At 47.0% G+C, this 21,966-nt stretch overlaps 1 protein-coding gene across 2 annotated transcripts in view; it reads left to right on the plus strand.

The window, feature by feature from the left end:
• Positions 1–7,662: 7,662 nt before the first annotated feature.
• Positions 7,663–21,966, plus strand: part of C1H17orf67 (chromosome 1 C17orf67 homolog) — a 31,218-nt gene continuing 16,914 nt past the window's right edge. Inside the window, exons 1-2 of one of the 2 annotated variants that reach the window (XM_043483598.1) lie at positions 7,663–7,769; positions 8,695–8,795. In XM_043483598.1, the coding sequence (XP_043339533.1) occupies positions 7,715–7,769; positions 8,695–8,795 (156 nt within the window). In that variant the 5' untranslated portion in view covers positions 7,663–7,714. The remainder of the gene's footprint in view (positions 7,770–8,694; positions 8,796–21,966) is intronic. The other variant, XM_043483514.1, reaches the window with a different exon arrangement.

Genomic DNA, 21,966 nt, shown 5'->3' on the forward strand with positions numbered 1-21,966 from the left:
GGTGAGTCTTTGGCATCTTAAGATTTGAGAACCACGGCTAGAGTGTCTCTTTATCCCTCAAGCTTGTCATCCCAACTGAAATCCCACAGAGAAAAACAGCACGTATTTCAGTAATTTTTTTCTCCAGGAGAATTGGGGCTTTTCTGTTCTAGTTACAGGCCTTGCCCTTTTCCTGAATGAAATATGACAGTGTCCTTAGAGGTGGTTTCACGAGTTAGTCAGTCCACGCTCCATTCCTCGTGTGTTTATTTGTATTGTCTTACATTCCTATGCCTTTGCCAGGGCTGCGGTCGTTCCTGTTTAGTTAGGCTGGAGAGGAGCTGGCACCGGCAGCCAGGGACCTGGTGAGACCTTGGCTGTCCTTACCTGCTGGGCAGATGTAAGTTGAAGTCGATGTCCTGGCCCAGAGCAGATATTACAGCCCGCTTGGACAGGGCCCGTCCAAGGCCACTGTATTGCTGCTTCACAGAGGAAGGCACGTGTTTCTGCAGCAGTACTGAGGTTGTGAGAAGAGAAACCTAGGACGTGGGCTGCAGAGACAGCGGGGGAGAGGTGAGAGATGGGGAAAGCACCTCACACTTAAAAGGCACCAGATCTTTTCTAAGGAAAGATGTACTTTTATTTCAACAATATATAAAATGAGCTTAATACGTATTTGGTTAATCTCAGTATCATTTGGTCCTTAAATTTCTTTACAGCCTTTCTGCCATGTGTCTGAGAATGAGGAAGTTATACAAACATAAATAAGTGACTTCACAGAGGAGAGGAATAACAGTAACAACAGTATAACAGTAGTTTCCAGGTATTAGTTTCATCTGTCAAGTACTTTACACATTCTTTCTCTTTAAAGTCTCAAAACACGTTAGGAGGTAAGTTTTATTATAATTATTATTCCTGTTTTAAGATAATGAGCAGACAGTGACTTGGATAGTAAGGAATGTGCCCAGGGTTACACAGCTTCAGTGTAACACAGGCAGTGTTTTGGAGCCAGGGTTCAAGCTCAGGTCTATGGATGACTCCACAGCTCACAGTCTGGACCATTGTAGCTCTCGGCCCACACAGTAGGTATTCATTCATTTTTTGAATGAAGCCCTGGCAACCCCCAATTATTAACTTGAACCCCAAAGCAACCAGATTTGCTCATGCTGACCATCCCATTACATCCCTGACCAATTTTATTTTCTTGGGCTCTAAAATCTCTACAGACAGTGACTGCAGCCACAAGATTAAAAGATATTGCTTCTTAGAAGGATAGCTATGACAAACCTAGACAGCGTGTTAAAAATCAGAGACTTTCAGAGACATCACTTTTCTGACAAAGGTGCATACAGTCAAACCTATGATTTTTCCAGTAGTCATGTATGGAGCTGAGAGTTGGACTGTAAAGAAGGCTGAGCACCAAAGAATTGATGCTTTCGGGTTGTGGTGCTGGAGAACATTCGTGAGGGTCCCTTGGACAGCAAGATCAAACCAGTCAATCCAAAATGAAATCAACCCTGCATATTCATTGGAAGGACTGATGCTGAAGCTGAAACTCCAGTACTTTGGCCACCTGATGTGAAGAGCCGACTCACTGGGAAAGACCCTGATGCTGGGAAAGATTGAAGGCAGGAGCAGAGGGCAGCAGAGGATAAGATAGGTTAGAGAGCATCACTCAGGCAATGCACATGAATTTGAGCAAACTTCAGAAGGCAGTGAAGGACAGAGGAGCCTGGTGTGCTACAGTCCATGGGGTTGAAAAGGGTCGGACACGACTTAGCGACCGAACAACAACAGCATCAGTTATCTGTTGTCAGAGTAATGCTACGTAACAAATTGCTCCCAGCTCGCTTATGCCAACTTCCTGACTCAGGCATCAAACCCGCACCTCTTATGTCTCCTGCTTTGGTAGGTGAGTTCTTTACCACTAGCGCCACCTGGGAAGCCCGCTCCCTAATTCCGTGACTTGAAGTAGCAATCATTCCCTGGTGGCTCAGACCGGAAAGAATCCGCCTGCAATGAGGAGATCTGGGTTCGATCCCTGGGTTGGGACGATCCCCTGGAGGAGGACATGGCAACCCACTCGAGTATTCTTGCCCAGAGAATGCCATGGACGGAGGAGCCTGGCGGGCTGCAGTCCATGGGTCACAAAGAGTCAGACACAGCTGAGTAACTCAGCACAGCACAGTCTCAGAGCCTGCAGATTGCTGGGAGGCTCTGCTCCAGGCGGTGGTAGCTGGACGGCTGCTGAGCGAGGCTGGGCTGGGCTGGGCGGCTCTGCTGTCGGCTGCACATCGGGGCAGACACTTTCCATGTGAGTTAATTCTGACACCAAGCTTGAAGGGTGGCATCTGTCTGGGGAAAGCTCTTTTTGTAACAATGACTGCAAAATGCAAGAGGGCACACCGAACTACACAAACACATTTCCTGCCTCTGTCTGCGCCATGTCTGCTACCCTCCCACTGTCCAGAGCCTGTCACTTGGCTGGGCCCGAAGTTATACGGGACAGGACTGCAGAGTCATATGGTAAACAGCACAGATGTGCAGTGGCGATGGTGAAGAACTGATGCTAATAATTCCGTCTACCTACATCTGCTCACGCACTGTGCCTGTAAATTAACATGTGGCTGGGTACACGTGCAGTTTATGGAGGTACTTTATTAATAGTGTACAAGAATTATATGTACATGGTGAAAATATAGAGTTTGTAGTCTAGTGGGAAAGAGAGAAAAAAGAGAAAAACAGAAAAGAAAGAAAAAGAAAACAACTACGTAAGGAAATGTTAGTATTTATTTAATTGGCTCTGGGCCTAAAGAACGTGGACACATTATAATTCTCTTGGGACTGGTTTAGCAGCTTTCTGTTAAAAAAAAGAAAATTTGTTCTTTTGTTTCTGAAGTTTCTTTAACTCACAGCATTTGAAATCACGGTCTTATCCTATTGAAAGAGTATTCGGTGTGATTATGTTGAGAGCTTGATGATGTTGGCTTTATCACCGATCCTTAAACTTTGAAGAATTTCTTTTTAAAAGAGATGGGAGGGCTTTCCTGATGACTCAGTGGGGGAATCGGCCTGCCAACGCAGGAGACATAGGTTCGCTCAATCCCTGGTCCAGGAAGATCCCACGTGCCACGGAGTAACTAGGCCTACGCGCCACAACTATTCAGCTTGTGCTCTGGAGCCCAGAAACCCCTACTACTGAAGCCCATGCACCTTAGAGCCTGTGCTCTGAAACAAGAGAGGCCGTCACAATGAGAAGCCCTCGCATCACAACTAGAGAAAGCCCACAGAGCAACAAAAATAAGTAAATAAAAATTTATTAAAAAAAAAAAAAGAGAGAAAGGAAACCGATACAAATGAAAATGTCAGTTATGTCAGGGTGCTGTGAATATGGGTGGCAGTATTCTTTCTTTAGGGGTTCCCTGGTGGTTCAGATGGTAAGGAATCTGCCTGCAATGTGGGAGACCCAGGTTCAATCCCTGGGTTGAGAAGATCTCCTGGAGGAGGAGATGGCAACCCACTCCAGTATTCTTGCCTAGAGAATCCCATGGACAGAGGAGCCTGGCTGGTTACAGTCCATGCGGTTGCAAAGAGTCAGACACGACTGAGTGACTAACCGTTTCCTTTTCCTATTCTTCCTTTGTATATTCTTCAGTCAGTTCAGTCGCTCAGTCGTGTCCGACTCTTTGCAACCCCATGGACTGCAGCACGCCAGGCTTCCCTGTCCATCACCAACTCCCAGAGTCCACCCAAACTCATGTCCATTGAGTCGGTGATGCCATTCAACCACCTCATCCTCTGTCACTCCCTTCTCCTCCGCCTTCAGTCATTCCCAGCACCAGGGCCTTTTCCAATGAGTCAGCACTTCACATCAGGTGGCCAAAGTATTGGAGTTTCAGCTTCAGCATCAGTCCTTCCAGTGAACACCCAGGACTGATCTCCTTTAGGATGGACTGGTTGGATCTCCTGCAGTCCCAGGGACTCTCAAGAGTCTTCTCCAACACCACAGTTCGAAAGCATCAATTCTTCGGCGCTCAGCCTTCTTTACGGTCCAACTCTCACATCCATAGATGACCACTGGAGAAACCATTCTTAAATGTTGTCACGCCTTAGTATCTGCTGAGGGCCTTCAGATCAGTTAAAAAGGTAGGAAACAGTCCGAGGCTCTGCAGCGCCATCTCTCTCCACCTCCCACGGCTTCTCTGGTGTTGCTGGCAACTTAGGAACAATGAACCTTGAGTGTCTTTCCCCTGACCTTGGTTGTCCCAGGTTCTTCTCTCTACTCTGCCACCTTGTGGATTTTTGGGGAACTGCGCCTTCTGCCGTGAGCCCCGGTGACACCTAACTGATGCTCCCAGTCTCCCTGGAAATGGTCATAGGCAAATAGAAGGAGATTCTCCCCACCAGAATGACACTCACAAGATTATCTTGCTCTGTCAGTTTTGCCATTGTTCCCTTTTGTGAGATGATATCCCCAGAGCCCCACCTGAAAGGCATTTGAATGACCTGCCAGTATCACACCAGGGGGGCTTATCACCTGAGGCCGTGAAGCAGTATCCCACGGTGGGATACAGCCTTTCTCCAGTAGCACTTCTGTCCACTCAAGGTTCCCTTTTCTTTCTATTTTTTTTAAAATTATAAAAGCAATACAAGCTTACGTAGAGTTTACAATCCAGTGGAGGAGACGGATTTTAAAAAGTAAGCAAAGACAACATTTACCCGTTTACAGGGAGTGCCTTGAGGTGGACAGTCATGGTGGTCGGGGCAGGGAACCTTCACTATGCAGGTTGGACAGGCTTGTTTGTGCAAGAGAAATTACAAACTGATACCTGAAGATTGAGAAAAATCCAAGAACAGGGAAGAAGAGCATGTGCAAAGGTCCTGGGTGGGAGAGAGCTTGTTAAGTTGAAAGTAACGAAGTGTGGCTAGATTGGCACGCGCTGGAGGGGTGTGCGTGGAGTGGGTTTGGAAAGGATCACAGTCCCTGATAACACAGCGTCCTGTAGTGCATCATAGGGATTCTCATTCTGTTCTGAGCACAGTGGGGAGATAAAGAAGGATTATTAAGCAGGGAAGTGACAAGGCCCGATTTATATTTTGTGTTTCTGTTTTAAGAAGACTATCATTATTGCTACATGCAGAATGGTTTGAAGCAAACAGGGAGGGAAGCTGGGAGACCTCTTGGGAGACTGGTACAGGCAGCTGGGTGAGAGGTAACAGTAGCTTAGATTCTGGTGGTGGCAAGAGAGATTGAAGAATCTAGGCCCATGCTGGTGGTGGCAAGAGAGATGGAAGAAAGCAGGCCCATGTGGCTACTGAGCACTTGAAATGTGCAGGTGTTAAAGATGTGGTACAAAAAAAAAAAAAGAATGTGAAATATCTCACTATTACTTTATCTTGATTACCTGTTGAAATAATAATATTTTGGATATTTCATGTTAAATAAGTATAATTAAAAATTATCTTTTTTTTACTATAAAAATGTGGCTACTAGAAAAATGTAGATTATGTATTAGTAGCTTGCACCTATGAGTCACATTATGATTTTATTGGACAGTGCTGATAAAGACAATAGTTGCCAAATTAAAAAGTACTTTTATAGTAAATTTACATTGGATACATAGAAATTTCTAGCTAGATATAAACTTTTTTTTTTGGCCCACAGAAGATGTTTATTTGGTATAACAATGCAGCTAATGTTTGTTCTAACCACAAAGAATAAAAAGAATAAAAGGCTTGACAATGCACATAAAAAACCAAGGTGTTTAGTGTGACAAAAATAGTGCTCCTAAAATTTCTCAATAATTACAGTTATTGAAAACTGTGTGAAAACAGAAGGATGGTAATAGTAACAGAGTACATAAAACCAAACATATAATATTGAGCAAATTAACATATGAGGCGACTTTGCTAACAATGCATGGTTTCTTCCCCCTTGTTTATACTGTGTTCAGACTACCTTTATACCAACAGAATGGGCAGAACACTTTGGTTTAATATCAGTTACACAACATTAGCATAAACTTGGACCACTACCGATAGGAGGCTGTTTTCTTTTGAGTGGGCAAAGTAACCACACAAACATCAGATCCCTTCTCTGAATTGAGAATTTTATCCCAGTCATTGCCATCTACCATCCACACATGTATTTCATAATATATTTAAAATTTTATGTAATATATATTTGGTGATTTTGGATTTAAAAAGACTAGCTTATTGAGATTTTATTATCTTTAAAAAAATACACTTCAGTGTGGAGTGAGGCTGCTTATAGTAGGACTGATAGAATATTGCCAGAGCAATATGGGGGCATAACGGGAAGAGTGCTGGGCTTTAGAGACAGAAGAATTTGGCTGGACTTCTGCATAACGTGTGAACTTGGACATTATTTCACCTCTCTGAACCTCACTTCCTTTTCTATAAAATGAAGATGAGCTATGCAGCTCATTCCATAGCCTACACCCTACGTGGTTGCTGCTGCTGCTGCTAAGTCGCTTCAGTTGTGTCTGACTCTGTGTGACCACATAGATGGCAGCCTACCAGGCTCCCCCGTCCCTGGGATTCTCTAGGCAAGAACACTGGAGTGGGTTGCCATTTCCTTCTCCAATGCATGAAAGTGAAAAGTGAAAGTGAAGTTACTCAGTTGTGTCCGACTCTTTGCGACCCCATGGACTGCAGCCTACCAGGCTCCTCCATCCATGGGATTTTCCAGACAAGAGTACTGGAGTGAGATGCCATTGCCTTCTCCGACCCTACGTGGTAGGTATTGTTATTTCTTTTGTTCAGGAGAAGAAACTGAAGTTCAGAAAGGGTAAGTGGGAGCTTCCCTGGTGGTCCAGTGGGTAAGAATCTGCCTGCCAATGCAGGGGACATGGTTCGAATCTGGGTCCTGGAAGATCCCACATCCTGCAGAGCAATGAGACCCCCTCCTCTCCCTGCCGGACCCCCCCCCCCCCCCAACAAACACAACTACTGAGCCCGGCCCACGAATGGCAGCTACTGAAGCTCTCTCACCTAGAGAGCATGCTCTGCAGCAAGAGAAGCCACTACAGTCACTGCAATGAGAAGCCCACGCACTGCAACTAAAGAAAGCCCGAACGGAGAAAGGAAAACCCAGCACAGCTACAAATAACAAAACTTTCTTTTTAAAAAAAGAGAGAGGATAAGTGATTGATGGAAGGTTACGTTGCTAGAAAGACATAAACCCCAGGCGTGAACCCTGGTCTATCTGGCTCCAAGGTCAGCTGAAAAAAATTTTCCCCTCATCAGGCTCCTGGCTAATTTCCATGCCCACCTCTGAAATTATTGGGGAGGTCAAATTAGATTGGTGAATGGGCTTTGGGAAAAAGTCATAAAATATGCAAATGGAAGAGATGATGCAACCTCAGTGAAACAATAGGAGCATAAACAGAAGCTACAGATAAACACAAGCTACTCCAAGAAGTCTATGTATCTGTTTAAATGAAATGGTTGTTGCATGCTGCTTTATCAAATTCAAGCTCTGAAAGTCATATGACAGAGGGATAATTTCCTTCCTCAGGATGAAAATTTATAGGAATTCAGAAGAAAATATTTTGGTGATCATAGTAAAAACTTCGAGTCAGATGAGTTTCGCATCATGCTGTGAGCGCTGTGAGTCAAAGCACAGTATTTGGGCCGGATGTCGCTTCCTTCAAGTAGGCTGGCTCTCTGTGGGGGGATTCATTCTGCGACAGGCAGAGAGCGACCCGGCAGGATGAAGAGGTTCTTTGTGCTTGCGCTGTCTCTCACCTTGCTGATTTTCTTCTCAGGTGAGCATTAACTCCTGAAACCTATGTCTATGCTGACAAGATAAACTGGAATAAAGCTATTTTATATTTTTAAAGTATTTTTTCAGAATTTCAAATAATATGTAATACATAATAATTCAATGCTTCTTTTTTTTTTCCTTAAGAGTAGGCTCCCAGAATTGCTATCACAAGGGATAAATTATTTTTTTAATCTTTAAATGCATTTGAATACTAATTCTCAAAAATGCTGATCAATCTTAAAATTTGACATACATTTTTTTCACTTTTTTTTTTGGCTGTGCTGCCTGGCTTGTGGGATCTTAGCCCCCCTGACCAGGGATGGAACCTGGCATTCCCTGCAGTAAAAGTGGGAGTCCTAACCACTGAACCACCAGGAAATTCCCTTGATATACTTTTATTATAATAATACCTTTTAGAGTTTGTGTGTGATTATCAAAACTTGATTTACTTTAATTATAATATTATAATATCTGTTTTGAGAGATCATGCATGCTTACCAAGTTTAACAGAATCTTCTTGTCATGAGAGAACCTTCCAGTAACATTTAAACTTGATTTAGTGTGTTGAGGCTTTGAAAGAATCTCCCCAAAGCAACCCTGAGGGATAAGAAACACACTGGCCAGAGACCTGAAGAAAACGTGTTTAAAGAAACATATCCATTAAAGTAATGGCCACTTTTAGAGGACTGGGTCATCGCAGTAGGTAAATAAGTTTTAGTTACGCAGCCTTAGCCATCTTAGGAACAATTAAAAATTCCTCTCTGAGCCTTTGGGAAAGAAAGCCCAGCCCTCTGAGACAGGTCCCTGTGAAAGAACTTTTGTGTGCCGACCCAAATTGGACTTGCAAATGCCTGGCCTTGGACGGAGAGATGGCGCGTGGATGGGGGTGCCTGAGAGTCCCCGAGGTCCCTTTCTGACTTTTTCAGGGGCCTCTCCGATTCTGAAGGAAAAGCAGGCCAAGCAGTTCCTGAGATCCCGGCGCCAGGACAGGCCGAGCAAACCCGGGTTCCCCGATGAGCCCATGCGGGTGAGTTCCAGGCAGGCTCTGGGCTGTCTGGAGGGAGAGGGAGGTGGTTGGAGTGCTTGTTCACTGTGAAACCAAATGAGGCGGTCCTCCCAGCCCAGGGAGGGCGTTAGATGGAGACTCTATAGAGTCTCAGGTGCAGGGTGATCACCTTCTCCTCATGCCTTTCTCTTCCAGTGTCGCCAGCCCCATTCCCCTGCTGTTCACGCAGGCTTTGAATGGAAACAGTGCAGCCCCCGCTGAGGGTCCAGGATCCTGAGTGGGCTGTTGGGCGGCTCCTCTGAACGGGACGTTCGGGAGCTGTGCCCCGAGGCTGGTGTCAATCCCGTCTTCTCCCTCTTGCCCTGGGCCCCGGGCAGGCTGGCCCAGCAACCCCAACCAGTGACGATGCTCTGTCTGGGCAAGGCAGGATCTCTGTCCTGCTGCCACCAGCTTCTGCCCTCACCCTATGCCTCTGATTTCAGGCTGGGGCCTTGGCTCTGCCTGGTAGGTCCGTGGTGTCCACCTAGTTTTTCTGAACCAGGAGCCCCGCTTCCTGCCTTCATTTTGTGACTTGTGCTGGGTGCTACAAGACCCTGCCACCGTGGCTTGTCTTGCCTTCCCATGACAGAAGAGCTGACATTCCTGGTCTTTTTATCCCACTCAGGTAAACGTAAGAGCTTCCCAGGTGCCTCAGTGGTAAAGAATCTGCCTGTCAAGGCAGGAGACGTTGGTTCCATCCCTGGTTCGGGAAGATCCCCTGGAGAAGGAAATGGCAACCCACTCCAGTATTCTTGCCTGGAGGAGCCTGGTGGGCTACAGTCGCAAAGAACTGGACACGACTCAGCAACTAAACAAGTCTTCCCTGGTGGCTCAGACAGTAAAGCATCTGCCAGCAATGCGGGAGACCTGGGTTCGATCCCTAGGTCGGGAAGATCCTCTGGAGAAGGAAATGACAACCCACTCCAGTACTCTTGCCTGGAAAATCCTGTGGATGGAGGAGCGTGGTAGCCTACAGTCCATGCGGTCGCAAAGAGTCGGACACGACCGAGCGACTTCACTTTGAAGACGGTCCCTCACGTTTCTCAGTACTCTTGACTTCAATATTCTTGACTGTAAAAAAAGGGTAACAAATAGTACTACTCATATTACTATCATATCATTGTTATAAATAATAGCGTAAAGCAACTCCTTTGTGAGAAGAGAAGAAGGTAATTCATACTAAGGCACTTAGAAGAGTACTCAGCAAGCAGGAAGACTCCTCTGAGTACGAAGCACCAGGGACGGGGTGCAGCAAGGCTGCAGATGGTCCTCCGGGTTTCTGCTCCCCGCCGGTGGCAGACACAGAGGAGCCAGCAAAGCCTATTTCCGAGAGTCGCTTAGAAACCAGGCGGGGGCTCCAGACTGTGAAGGGGGGACGTGGCTTTGTTCTTTCTGGCAGAAGCCAGAGGTGGCTGGAGTCTCTGAGTGCAGGGGGACGGGGCTGGCGGGGGGCAGACGCGGGAGCAGGGACGGTGCGGGGATGCTGGACTTTGGCCTTCAGCAGAGGACAGTCAGAGGATGATTCAAGTGGGGGAGTGCAGACTCAGGCTTTAAACAGACAGCGTTCAGAAGAGGCCCAGGACTGAAGTCTGAGTCCCCAGGCGCTCAGAGGTGGGCATAAGCAGCAGACCCCTAGAGGCTCAGGAGGAATGTGAGGGGAGGCGGGGAACCCAGGCAGGGGGCCACGGGAGCCCAGGGGACAGGGCTTGGGAAGGGGCGGGGTGGAGGGTGACAGAGCCGATGGGGGGCAGGGTGTCTGGCTCCAGGGTCCCTGGGGGGCCCCAGTTGGTTCTTTGTGTTTGTGGGGTGTTGTCTGGAGGGGCCATTCTGGAGGCTCTTCCTCGTGGGCCCCGGAGGCTGGGGGAGGCCCGTCACAGGGCTGGTTCAAGGCCCCTGCAGGTGCCCAGGAGACAGGCTGTGCTCGGCCCCAGAGTGGGCCGAGCATTTTCTCCGCCAGCGTCTGCCCTGAGCTCTGACTGTGGAAGGGCGGCCCTGCGGGGATTGGAGGCGGTTTAGGCAGCAGGTGGCCAGGGCGGTAAGGCTCCGCTTCCTGCCTCCAGCTTCCTTCCTCCGCCTGTGCCAGCTGCCCACCATGCTCGACTCTGCCCTCAGACACGGCTTGTTGTGGTCCTTCCATGCCCAGAAGGTCCCAGAGCTCCTTCTCTGACAGTTTCCCTCTTCCCAGCTCCTGATCATCACCAGCCTTCATCTGTGACAACCCTCCGCTTGCCTCCAGCTTTGCTGTTTTCTGGTATATCTGGCTCTGGGGTTTTGTTAATTTGATATTCTTTCATAGGTTTGACCACTGGCTCGGGCTTCCCAGGGGGCGCTAGTGGTAAAAAAACTTGCCTGCCAATGCAAGAAATAGAAAAGACTTGCGTCGATCCCTGGGTCGGGAAGATGCCCTGGAGGAGGGCATGGCGACCCTCTGCAGTATCCTTGCCTGGAGAATTCCTTGGACAGAGGAGCCTGTCGGGCTATAGTCCATAGGATTGCAAAGAGCTGGACATGACTGCAGTGACTTAGCACGCACGCATGCACCAGTGACTCATCTTAACTTCTTGAACCTGCCTGATCTAGTTTCTGTGATTCTGTCTCGACTCACCCACCATTTCCTACACATTTCGCATGTGGTGCAGTCCTGTGTGTCCCTCACCAAGACACTGACCTGTGTCTAGAATCCTTAGCCACTCAGTCAAATTTAGAAAAGTGCCTATCGTGACCTATGGTTGAAATATGTACATAATACATAAATATGCAATAAAGCATTTGGTAGTTAGTTTACACCAGTAGTTCTCACGCAGGGGTGATTTTGCTCCCCTACCTCGGGGACATTTGCCGACGTCTGCAGACTTCTTGGGTTGTCTCAGCTGCTGGGGGGAGGGTTTACTATTGGCATCTAACAGGTTAAGGCCAAGGCTGCTGCTGAATATCCTCCAATGCACAGAGAAGCTCCCACAACAAAACTCGTCTGGCCTGAACTGTGGTAGAGCCGAGAGTGAGGAAGCCCGGCTACAGTGCTAAACAACCTCTTCCTCTTTCACTGTGTGTGTCTCTCTGAGTGTCTCTAACACTCACTCACAATTACTTCCACCCACGCACGGTCCTGGCTGAACCAACACAGTTTCCGGAATCACATTTTTTTTTCCCTTAGGAGCGTGTTTCTTCATCTTGGCTACGTGCTGGAATCAAATGGGGAGGTTAAAAATATGACGCCTGGGACCCCTCAGGTGGCCCGAGGTGTGACATTGGCATCCGAGAGGGGGAGTGGGTAGAGGCCCCCAGATGGCATCAACGTGCAGCTGAAGCCCAGAACCACCATCCTGGGCCTTCTCCGGGGAGGCCTGCCATGGGTAACAGTGTGGAGCACGTTTAGAAAGCAGTTGAGTGTTGAACTGTGGTCTGGAGAGTAGGTGGCTTAGTTGTTTAGATGCAGGTAAGAGAGAGAGAGTGTGTGTGAGAGGGTTGAGTGGTTGAGCAGAGGGCCCTCCATGCTGACCAAGGTGGGCTCCGAGTTACACTCTACATCCGCGGTGCCCTGCCCAGCACTGGACCTGAGGCTGTAGACTAGATGTTCTTCTTTCATTTGAGAAGCGTGTGTCCATAGTATGGATAAGGATGAGCCAGAGTCTTCCAGCCTGACTCCAGTTATCTAATGAGGTTATCTGGCACACGGGGTCTGAGAAGAGGGCCTCGAGCTCTAACCTGAAAGAGGAAGGAGGCTGGGAAGGCTTCCTGGAAGAGGCACCACTGAGCTGAGGCTTGAAGGAAGTGGAGTTTGCAGACAGTGTGTGGGTGGGCGAGGTTGGACGAGAGCGCCCTCCAGTGTGATTCCAGGCTATATTCTGTGCAGACTGGTTCTGGACTATGGCCTTTCGACTGGGGGTGAGTCCTTTCCTTTTCCTGGAATAGCAGTTTTCTCTGTAAAATGCAGAGTGTGGCCCAGAGTCTGGCTAAAATGTTCATCCCAGGCTTCCTAATCTAGAATCTGGAGAGAGTGTCAGGGCGACCAGGTTCTTGGTGCCAGGCAGTGACTTACAGGAAGAGCCCACTGCCAGACCTGGACTTGGCAAGGGCCAGAGGGGTTATTTGGAGCCCCTGGAGGGGCTTATGTCGGGGTCTCCCTCAAACACCAGGCCCCCCCTGAGCTGGCCCTGCTGCTGTGTGCCTGGCCTCCTGCACTTGCTGCCTGACTTTGTACCCCCTTGTGTCCCGCTGTTGACTTTTCCTTTCAAGGGATTTACTGAGGGCAAGATGAACAATACCAACCACCTGTTGTGTAAAAAGAGGCACCTCACCCCCTTTTTAAAAAATTACAGTATTTTTTAATTGAAGTATAGTTGGTTTACAATGTTAATTCGTGCTGTGAAGCAAAGTCAGTCAGTTGTATATACATGCATATATATATTCTTCTTTTCATATCATTTTCCATTATGGTTTATCACAGAATATTGAATATAGTTCCTTGTGCTATACAGTTAGTTGCCTTACCGTTTCGATTCACCTCTTTCAGCTGAGCAACTGGTGGATGTCACCACCGTCTTAGCCTGCATCGCTGTCAAATGTGGGCCCTGGGTGCAGTGACCTCTGTTTGTCAGCAGGTCACCAGGAGGCCATGAGATGCGCCTCTGGCCACATAAACCACACCTCGTGGCTCTTTACCTTTTGCCGAAACCACTTTCTACCCTCCTTCTTTCTTTGTGCAAACCATCTACTTACATGTTCCTTTGTTAAGGATGGAGACACTGTTCTGTGTGTTCAGGGTGGCAGCTATTGTGTGTGTGTGAGAGAGAGTTTGTGTACGATTGTATGTGTTTAGGGTATATATGTACTTGAGGGTGTGTATGTGTGAAGATATGTGTGTGTGTATGACTATACGTGTGTATGTGTGCGAGAGTTTGTGTATGACTGTGTGTATAGGATATAAATGTATGAAGGGTGTGTATATGTGAAGGTATGTGTGTGTGAGGGTTTGTGTATGACTGTGTGTATAGGGTATATATATATATATATATATATATGTGAGGGTGTGTATATATGAAGGCATGTGTGTGTGTATGACTATACGTGTGTGTGAGGGTTTGTGTATGACTGTGTGTATAAGATAATATGTATGTGTGGAGGTATGTGTGTAACTATACGTGTGTGTATGTGAGGGTTTGTGTGGGACTGTGTGTATAAGATAATATGTATGTGTGGAGGTATGTGTGTGTGTGTAACTATACGTGTGTGTATGTGAGGGTTTGTGTGTGACTGTGTGTATAAGATAATAGGTATGTGTGAAGGTATGTGTGTGTGTATAACTATACATGTGTGTGTGTGAGGGTTTGTGTGTGACTGTGTGTATAAGATAATATGTATGTGTGAAGGGGTGTGTGTGTATATAACTATACGTGTGTGTGTGTGAGGGTTTGTGTATGACTGTCTGTGTATAAGATAATATGTATGTGTGGAGGTATGTGTGTGTGTATAACTATACATGTGTGTGTGTGAGGGTTTGTGTGTGACTGTGTGTATAAGATAATATGTATGTGTGAAGGTATGTGTGTGTGTATAACTATACGTGTGTGTATGTGAGGGTTTGTGTATGACTGTGTAATGAGGAAGTGTATGTATGTGAGTGTGTGTGTGCATGAGGGTGTGTGTGTGTGTGTGTGTGTGTGTTTTGGAAAGGGCATCGCAGGATAATGTTTTTCAGACAGTCTGGATTCCAGTTTCCTCTCTTTTGACCTTGAGTGTCTAAGACACACGGGATGATAGGCGTTGAGCACAGACAGCCTCTTGGGGCCAGGTTGGGAGGCGCGGGCTGTCCTAGCGGAGTGGTCTTTCATTCTGGACTCGGTGGGAGCCACAAGGGGGTTGAAGCGGGGCGGGGTTAGAGCTGGCGTGCAGGAGCCACTTAGAGGCTCAGGACACAGCCTCTTGAACTCTGGCCTTCAGGTCTCATTATCCACAGGACGTGGGATATTACGTTTTTGGACATGTTATGGCACCTCCTTGCCACGGTAACCTGGAGATGGACAGGTGAGCCGGGACAGATGAGCAGCGTGGGTCTGTCCTCGGGAGCTGAGCCTGGAGACTCATGTGCTCAAAATTACCGAGAGATGGCCGGCGGGTTATTTCATTTTGCTTCTTCTGTCTGAGGGACTGTGCACAAGAAAACCCTTTCAGAGAGAAGAGAGGCCACTGGTGAGAGGAAACGTATGGTGCTTTGGGGAGGGATCAAGAATTCAGAATGAAAGCAAATAGGAAGATTTGCAGTCATCTCTCCTCGGGAGTGTCTATGAAGCAATGTTTGTATTCTTGACACTTGGCTTAAATATTGGCAGGTGTTGGCTTCTGTGGGATGATAGGTGTTTTGGAAGCAGGTTCAGACAAGCTTTACCCACACATCTCGGGGGCTGGGCAGCTTTGACAGCCTGTATCCTGCCAACTCAAGGCAACAACCACTCTTTCCTGACTGTGTGGTGGGAAGGACAGAATAACGTCTTTGAAAAGATCACTGGTGCGCCCTCCTTGTGGGGAGGCCTGGCTTCCGCCTCAGAGGAGTGGGAACCCCTTTCAGGCACCCTTGATGGAAGAAGATGAGGACCAAGGGAGAGAGGAAGAGACCCGGCTCTGGGAAGGAAGCCGGAAGTGTTCTGAGTGTCTGGAGGCAGCCAGGAAGGAAGGGTGTGAAAGTCCCAGAGGCGGGGATGGGGAAAGGGGTCGGGGTGGGGTGGTGGGGAGATCAGAGAGGCCCGCCTCTGACAGAGTTCCTGTGGCAGGAAATAGCCAACACGTTCATTTTATGGCAGGGCCTTGGAGTTGAGTTTGAACCTGGGGGAGTGGCAGAGGGCAGGTGTGTGCCGTGCAGGGTGAAGGCAGCTGAAGGAAGGGGAAGGCAGGCACTCGGATCTGGAAGCTGGAGTGATGGGGGAAATGAGACCCCCAGATCTTCAGAGAAGCAGGGGAATTGGGTTCTAGATGTCACAGGAAGGCGACAGGCCCTCCTGGAGGGCTAGGATTCACGTGGGGACAAACCTCCCCCCCCGCCCTGGGGACATCTGGATGTTCGCTGAGTTCACTTACTCTGCTCTATGATTTAGGACTGAAGTGTATGAAGACATCATGCTGGAAGTCTCCAGATCCTCAGGTAGGGGAAACAGCCTGAGAAGCTGAGGGAGACACGGCTGTGTGGAAAGAAGGGCTGGGCTCGGGGTGCGAGGGGAGAAGCTGGAGAAGAAAGATAGTCCTGAGTTCTCCCTGGAGTGTGTCAGCAGTCACGACTGCACTTCTGCTGATGGTCAGGGTTTGGGGGCTGAACCCTCAGAACTCCAAGAGTGGTCCCCAGCCCGGCTGGTGGGCTTCACTTGGGAGCCCACCAGACACGCAGAGCCTCAGGCTCCTCCCCACATGTGAAGGTGGGCCTGAGCTGCAGGCTGGGGGCCCCAGGGGCACGTCTAAGTGCGAGAAGTGCTGTCCTGGAGGGGCGGCCCTTAGCTTCTACTCCCAGTGTCCTGCGGGCTGGGATCAAGCCAGCGCTTGTTTTGTTTTGACATAAGGATCCCTCTTGCTTCCCTCTGGGCTCTCTGCTCGAGTGGATTCCTGTTTTCCAGGACACCTGGCCCCTGGCTTCTCTCTCTCCTCTGTGGTTTCTCCTGCTGAGCCACAGTCTCCTTTGCCGGGTTCTTAGCCCTCGACAGTTCTTTAAACGTCAGAGCATTCCAGCTCTCTGCCTCTTATAGGCCCCTAGTTGAAGCATCACCTCTGTGCCGATGGCCGCACACTCCTAAGTCCAGCCTGGGCTCTCTCCACGAGCTCCCTCACACAACTGTCCGCTGGGCTGTTTGCACTGGAACATCTAGCCTGCAGCTCAGACCTAACCACTCCCTGCCCTTGCCTTCCCCCTTGGGGTAAGGGGGGCGGCCACCTCCTCCTAGTTGTGTGAGCCTGAAATCCAGCGTCTGACCACTTCTCACCTCCCCGGCCACCGCCCGAGCCCTTAGAGTGGACCGAGCAACATCCTTTCTGGACCCCTTGGCTTCTGTTCTCAGCAGAGCGGCGAGAGTCAGTTCTTAAACACGTAAGCCAGACCCCATTTTCCCCCAGCTTAAATCCTTCCAGTGACTTCCTGCCTTGCTCCAAAAACTGCCATGGCCCGACAATGGCCTGCGAGGCCCTAGAGGTCTGTCGCCTCCCTCTGTTCCCGCCTCGACCTCCGCCTGAGTCTCATCGCTCTCCCTGCCCCACACCTGCAGTCACGCTGGCCTCATCCCGTGCTTTGGACACATCAGGCTTGTCTGCCCCTCCACTGCTGTAGTGCAGGCTAGGGGGAAAGCAGGCTTGCCTTTATTTCGTGACTTGCTTTTTTTTTTTCACTCAGTAAAACTTCTTGTTCTAGTTCATTTTAAATTGAAGTGTAGGATAAATGTATTATGCTATGGTCTGAGTGTTTGTGCCCTCCCCTCCCCTCCATTCATATACTGGAATCTGAACTCCCAAGTGACGGTATCTGGGGATAGGGCCTTTGGGTGGTACTCAGGTCATAAAGGCTCTGCTCTCATGGATTGTAAATGGGATTAGTATCCTTATGAAAGAGGCCCCAGGAAATCTCCCCAGACACGTCTGCCATGTGAGGATGCGAGGAGATGTCTGTGGCCTGCCAGGCAGCCCACGTCCGCCCCTGCTTCCACCCTGATCTGTGATCTCCCACCTCCTGGGCAGGAAGAAGTCAATTTCTGTGGTTGGTGAGCTGCCCAGTCTGTGGTATTTCAGGTTATAGAGCATGAATGGACTAAGACATATTACAACTTACTTATTTTATTTAACTCTTCCTGGAACAATGGGCATTATAGTTATTTCTGATCATGATATCCTTGTACAGAGGTATGTTTTGCCAACTTCAGTGATAAGAAATGAAACTTCTGAGTCAGAGGGTTTATGTACTTGCAATTGAAATGGGTACTGCCAAATTGCCTTACCAACTCCCATCAGTAGTGTGTATAAAAATACCTAGTTCCTTGTATTCTTGGCAACACCTGTTCTTATGAGACTTTGCATGAACAACATTTAAAATGGGAATAAATAAGGTTTTAAAAGGAAGGTCAACCACATACTTTTTTATCTGTATATGCTTACTTATTGAAAAAGACCCTGATGCTGGGAAAGATTGAAGGCAGAAGGAAAAGGGGACAACAGAGGATGAGGTGGTTGGATGGCATCACCCACTCGATGGATATGAGTTTGAGTAAACTCCAGAAGTTGGTGATGGACAGGGAGGCCTGGCGTGCTGCAGTCCATGGGGTTGCAAAGAGTCAGACACAACTGAGCGACTGAATTGACTGACTGACAACTTTATACTCTTTTCTCTGTATGTGTTTATGGAGACAAGTTACCTAACAGTAATGATATGATTTTCTCCATAATAAAATTTGGGGCAAATTAATACTTTTATTTTCATGCTTTTTCTACTGCTTAGTATTTATGAGCATGTGCGTGCTAAGTCGCTTTAGTCGTGTCTAACCCTTTGCGACCCCATGGACTGCAGCCCGCCAGGCTCCTCTGTCCGTGAGATTCTCCAGGCAAGAGTACTGGAGTGGGTGGCCATGCCCTCCTCCAGGGGGTCTTCCCAACCCAGGGATGGAACCTGAGTCTCTTACGTCTCCTGCATTGACAGGCGGGTTCTTTATCACTAGGGCCCCCTGGGAAGCCCACTACTTTAGTATACTAGTTTATATTAGTTTCTTAAGGCTACCATGACAAAATACCACATACTGGATTGTGTGAAACAATAGAAATTTATTCTTTCACAGTTTGGGAGGCTAGAAGTTTGAGATCAAGGCTAGAAGTTTGAAATCAATGGCAAGGTTGGTTCCTTCTGGGAGCTTGCAGGGAGAGCCTGTGCTGTCTTCTCCCCAGCTGCTGGTGCTGGCTGGCCATTCCTGGCATTTCTTGGCTAGCAGCTGCATTACTCCGATCTCTGCATCTGCCTTTACACGGCCTTCTTCCCTCTGTGTCCTCATGCCCAGATTTCTTTCTTCTAAGGCTCCTTGTCATTGGATTTAGGGCCTACCCTAGTCCAGTATGACCTCATTTTCAAGTAAGGTCACATTCACAGGATTCAGGTGGACATTCAATTTTGGAGGACTCTATTCAACCCAGGACACTCAGTTTTTTATTTTTAATAAACATATGCATCAGTTCAGTTCAGGTCAGTCGCTCAGTTGTGTCTGACTCTTTGTGACCCCATGGACTGCAGCACACCAGGCCTCCCTGTCCGTCATCAACTCCTGGAGTTTACTCAAACTCATGTCCATCGAGTTGGTGATGCCATCCAACCATCTCATCCTTTGTCGTCCCCTTCTCCTCCTGCCTTCAGTCTTTCCCAGCATCAGGGTCTTTTCCAATGAGTTAGTTCTTTGCATCAGGTGGCCAAAGTATAGGAGTTTCAGCTTCAACATCAGTCCTTCCAATGAACACCCAGGACTGATTTTCTTTAGGATGGACTGGTTGGACCTCCTTGCAGTCCAAGGGACTCTCAAGAGTCTTCTCCAACACCACAGTTCAAAATCATCAATTCTTCAGTGCTCAGCTTTCTTTACAGTCCAACTCTCACATCAATACATGACTTCTGGAAAAACCATAGCTTTGACTATACAGACCTTTGTCGGCAAAGTAATGTCTCTGCTTTTTAATATGCTGTCTAGGTTGGTCATCGCTTTTCTTCCAAGGAGCAAGCGTCTTTTAATTTCATGGCTGCAGACACCAACTGCAGTGATTTTGGAGCCCAAGAAAATAGTCTGTCACTGTTTCCATTGCTTCCCCATCTATTTGCCGTGAAGTGATGGGACCAGATGCCATGATCTTCGTTTTTTGAATGTTGAGTTTTAAGCCAACTTTTTCACTCTCCTCTTTCACTTTCATCAAGAGGCTCTTTAGTTCTTCTTCGCTTTCTGCCATAAGGGTGGTGTCATCTGTATATATGAGGTTATTGATATTTCTCCCAGCAATCTTGATTCCAGCTTGTGCTCCATCCAGCCCAGCATTTCTCATGATGTAGTCTGCATATAAGTTAAATAAGCAGGGTGACAATATGCAGCCTTGATGTACTCCTTTCCCAATTTGGAACCAGTCTGTTGTTCTATGTCCAGTTCTAATTGTTGCTTCTTGACCTGCATACAAATTTCTTAGGAGGCAGGTAAGGTAGTCTGGTATTCCCATCTCTTTAAGGGATTTCCACAGTTTGTTGTGATCCACAAAATCAAAGGCTTTGGCATAGTCAATAAAGCAGATACAGATGTTTTTCTGGAACTCTCTTGCTTCTTTGATGATCCAGCGGATGTTGGCAATTTGATCTCTGGTTCCTTGATTTTTCTAAATCCAGCTTGACGATCTGGAAGTTCACAGTTCATGTATTGTTGAAGCTTGGCTTGGAAAATTTTGAGCATTATTTTGCTAGCGTGTGAGATGAGTGCAATTGAGTGGTAGTTTGAACATTCTTTGGCATTGCCTTTCTTTGGGATTGAAATGAAAACTGACCTTTTGCAGTCCTGTGGCCACGGCTGAGTTTTCCAGGTTTGCTGGCATATTGAGTGCAGCACTTTCACAGCATCATCTTTTAGGATTTGAAATAGTTCAGCTGGAATTCCATTGCTTCCACTAGCTTCGTTTGTAGTGATGCTTCCTAAGGCCCACTTGACTTCACATTCCAGGATGTCTGGCTCTAGGTGAGTGATCACACCATCATGGTTATCTGGTTTATGAAGATCTTTTTTGTATCGTTCTTCTGTGTATTCTTGCCACCTCTTAATATCTTCTGCTTCTGTTAGGTCCATACCATTTCTGTCCTTTATTGAGCACATCTTTGCATGAACTGTTCCCTTGGTGTCTCTAATTTTCTTGAAAAGATCTCTAGTCTTTCCCATTCTATTGTTTTCCTCTATTTCTTTGCATTGATCGCTAAGGAAGGCTTTCTTATTTCTCCTTGCTATTCTTTGGAACTCTGCATTCAAATGGGTATATCTTTCCTTTTCTCTCTTGCATAGTTTTCACCAAAAACAGCAAAGGAGAGGGGTTAAGAGTAGGGCTGCAGAGTGCCAAGTCTGAATCCCAGCTCACCACTTTTTGGTTATCACATCCTGGCCAGGTTGCTTAAACTCTGTCTCAGTCTTATTTTTAGATATAAAGGTGTGATGAGCAAACTTGTCTCAGAGATTTATTGTGAGAGAAGACATGCAAAGCACAGCGCCTGACAGTTGTGACACTGGCTCTCATTCTTCTTGTTTTTTACAAAGCAGCAGTTGAATAAATAAATACTTTTAAAAATATATCAAAACAAAAACCTCTTTGGCGCCTTACTACTTACAGGGTAAAAGCCAAATATCTTGGCCTGGGAGACAGATCAGATGCAAGGCACCATTTTGTCCCATTTCCTGCTGTTCTTTCAAATCCATTTATGCTCCAAGCAGCCTGGAACTTCTCAGTGTTTTTCAAAGAGGCTTTCCTCTCCTTGGTCTCAACATCTTTTCACAAATGATTCCCTTTGCTGGCAGGGCTGTTTTCCATTATTTCTGCCTGGTACCCTCCTCTTCATTCTCAATGTCACTTTCTCTATCTCCCCTGAGTTGGTCCTACCCTTATAGTTCTCAATCACAAAATAATACTATATATTTACATAGCTTCATCTATATGGATGTAAATTTCTAGAAAAAGCTCTAGAATTTTGATCAGCTGACTTTTAACTGTGTCATCTCATTAAGGAGGCTAAGCTGGTAGGATGTAATCTAGGGAACTTTATATTTTATATTTGAATTTTAAACAATAACAATATGTTCATGTGTTACTTGTATAATTACAAATAAAATTTAAGCCATTTGTATTTATTACAGCAAACTTGGAAACCAAGAAAGAATCAAAAGAAGAGTAAAAAACCAGATGTAGTCTTATTCTCTCTCCTCAAAGGTAGCATTGCCATTTTGGGGGATGTATTTCTTTTTGTTGTTTTTGTGTGTATTTTTAAAAAGTATAGTCATATTCTTATCTACAATTTTGTATCCTGGTTTTTCTCTTAATATTATAATATACACATTTCTTCATATTATTATAACTCTTTATAACCATAATGATAGTAAATTACCCTCTTTTGTTTGATCATTTCCACTATCTTTTTAAG

The sequence above is a fragment of the Cervus canadensis genome, chromosome 1, assembly GCF_019320065.1.
Source record: "Cervus canadensis isolate Bull #8, Minnesota chromosome 1, ASM1932006v1, whole genome shotgun sequence".
Classification (NCBI taxonomy): domain Eukaryota; kingdom Metazoa; phylum Chordata; class Mammalia; order Artiodactyla; family Cervidae; genus Cervus; species Cervus canadensis.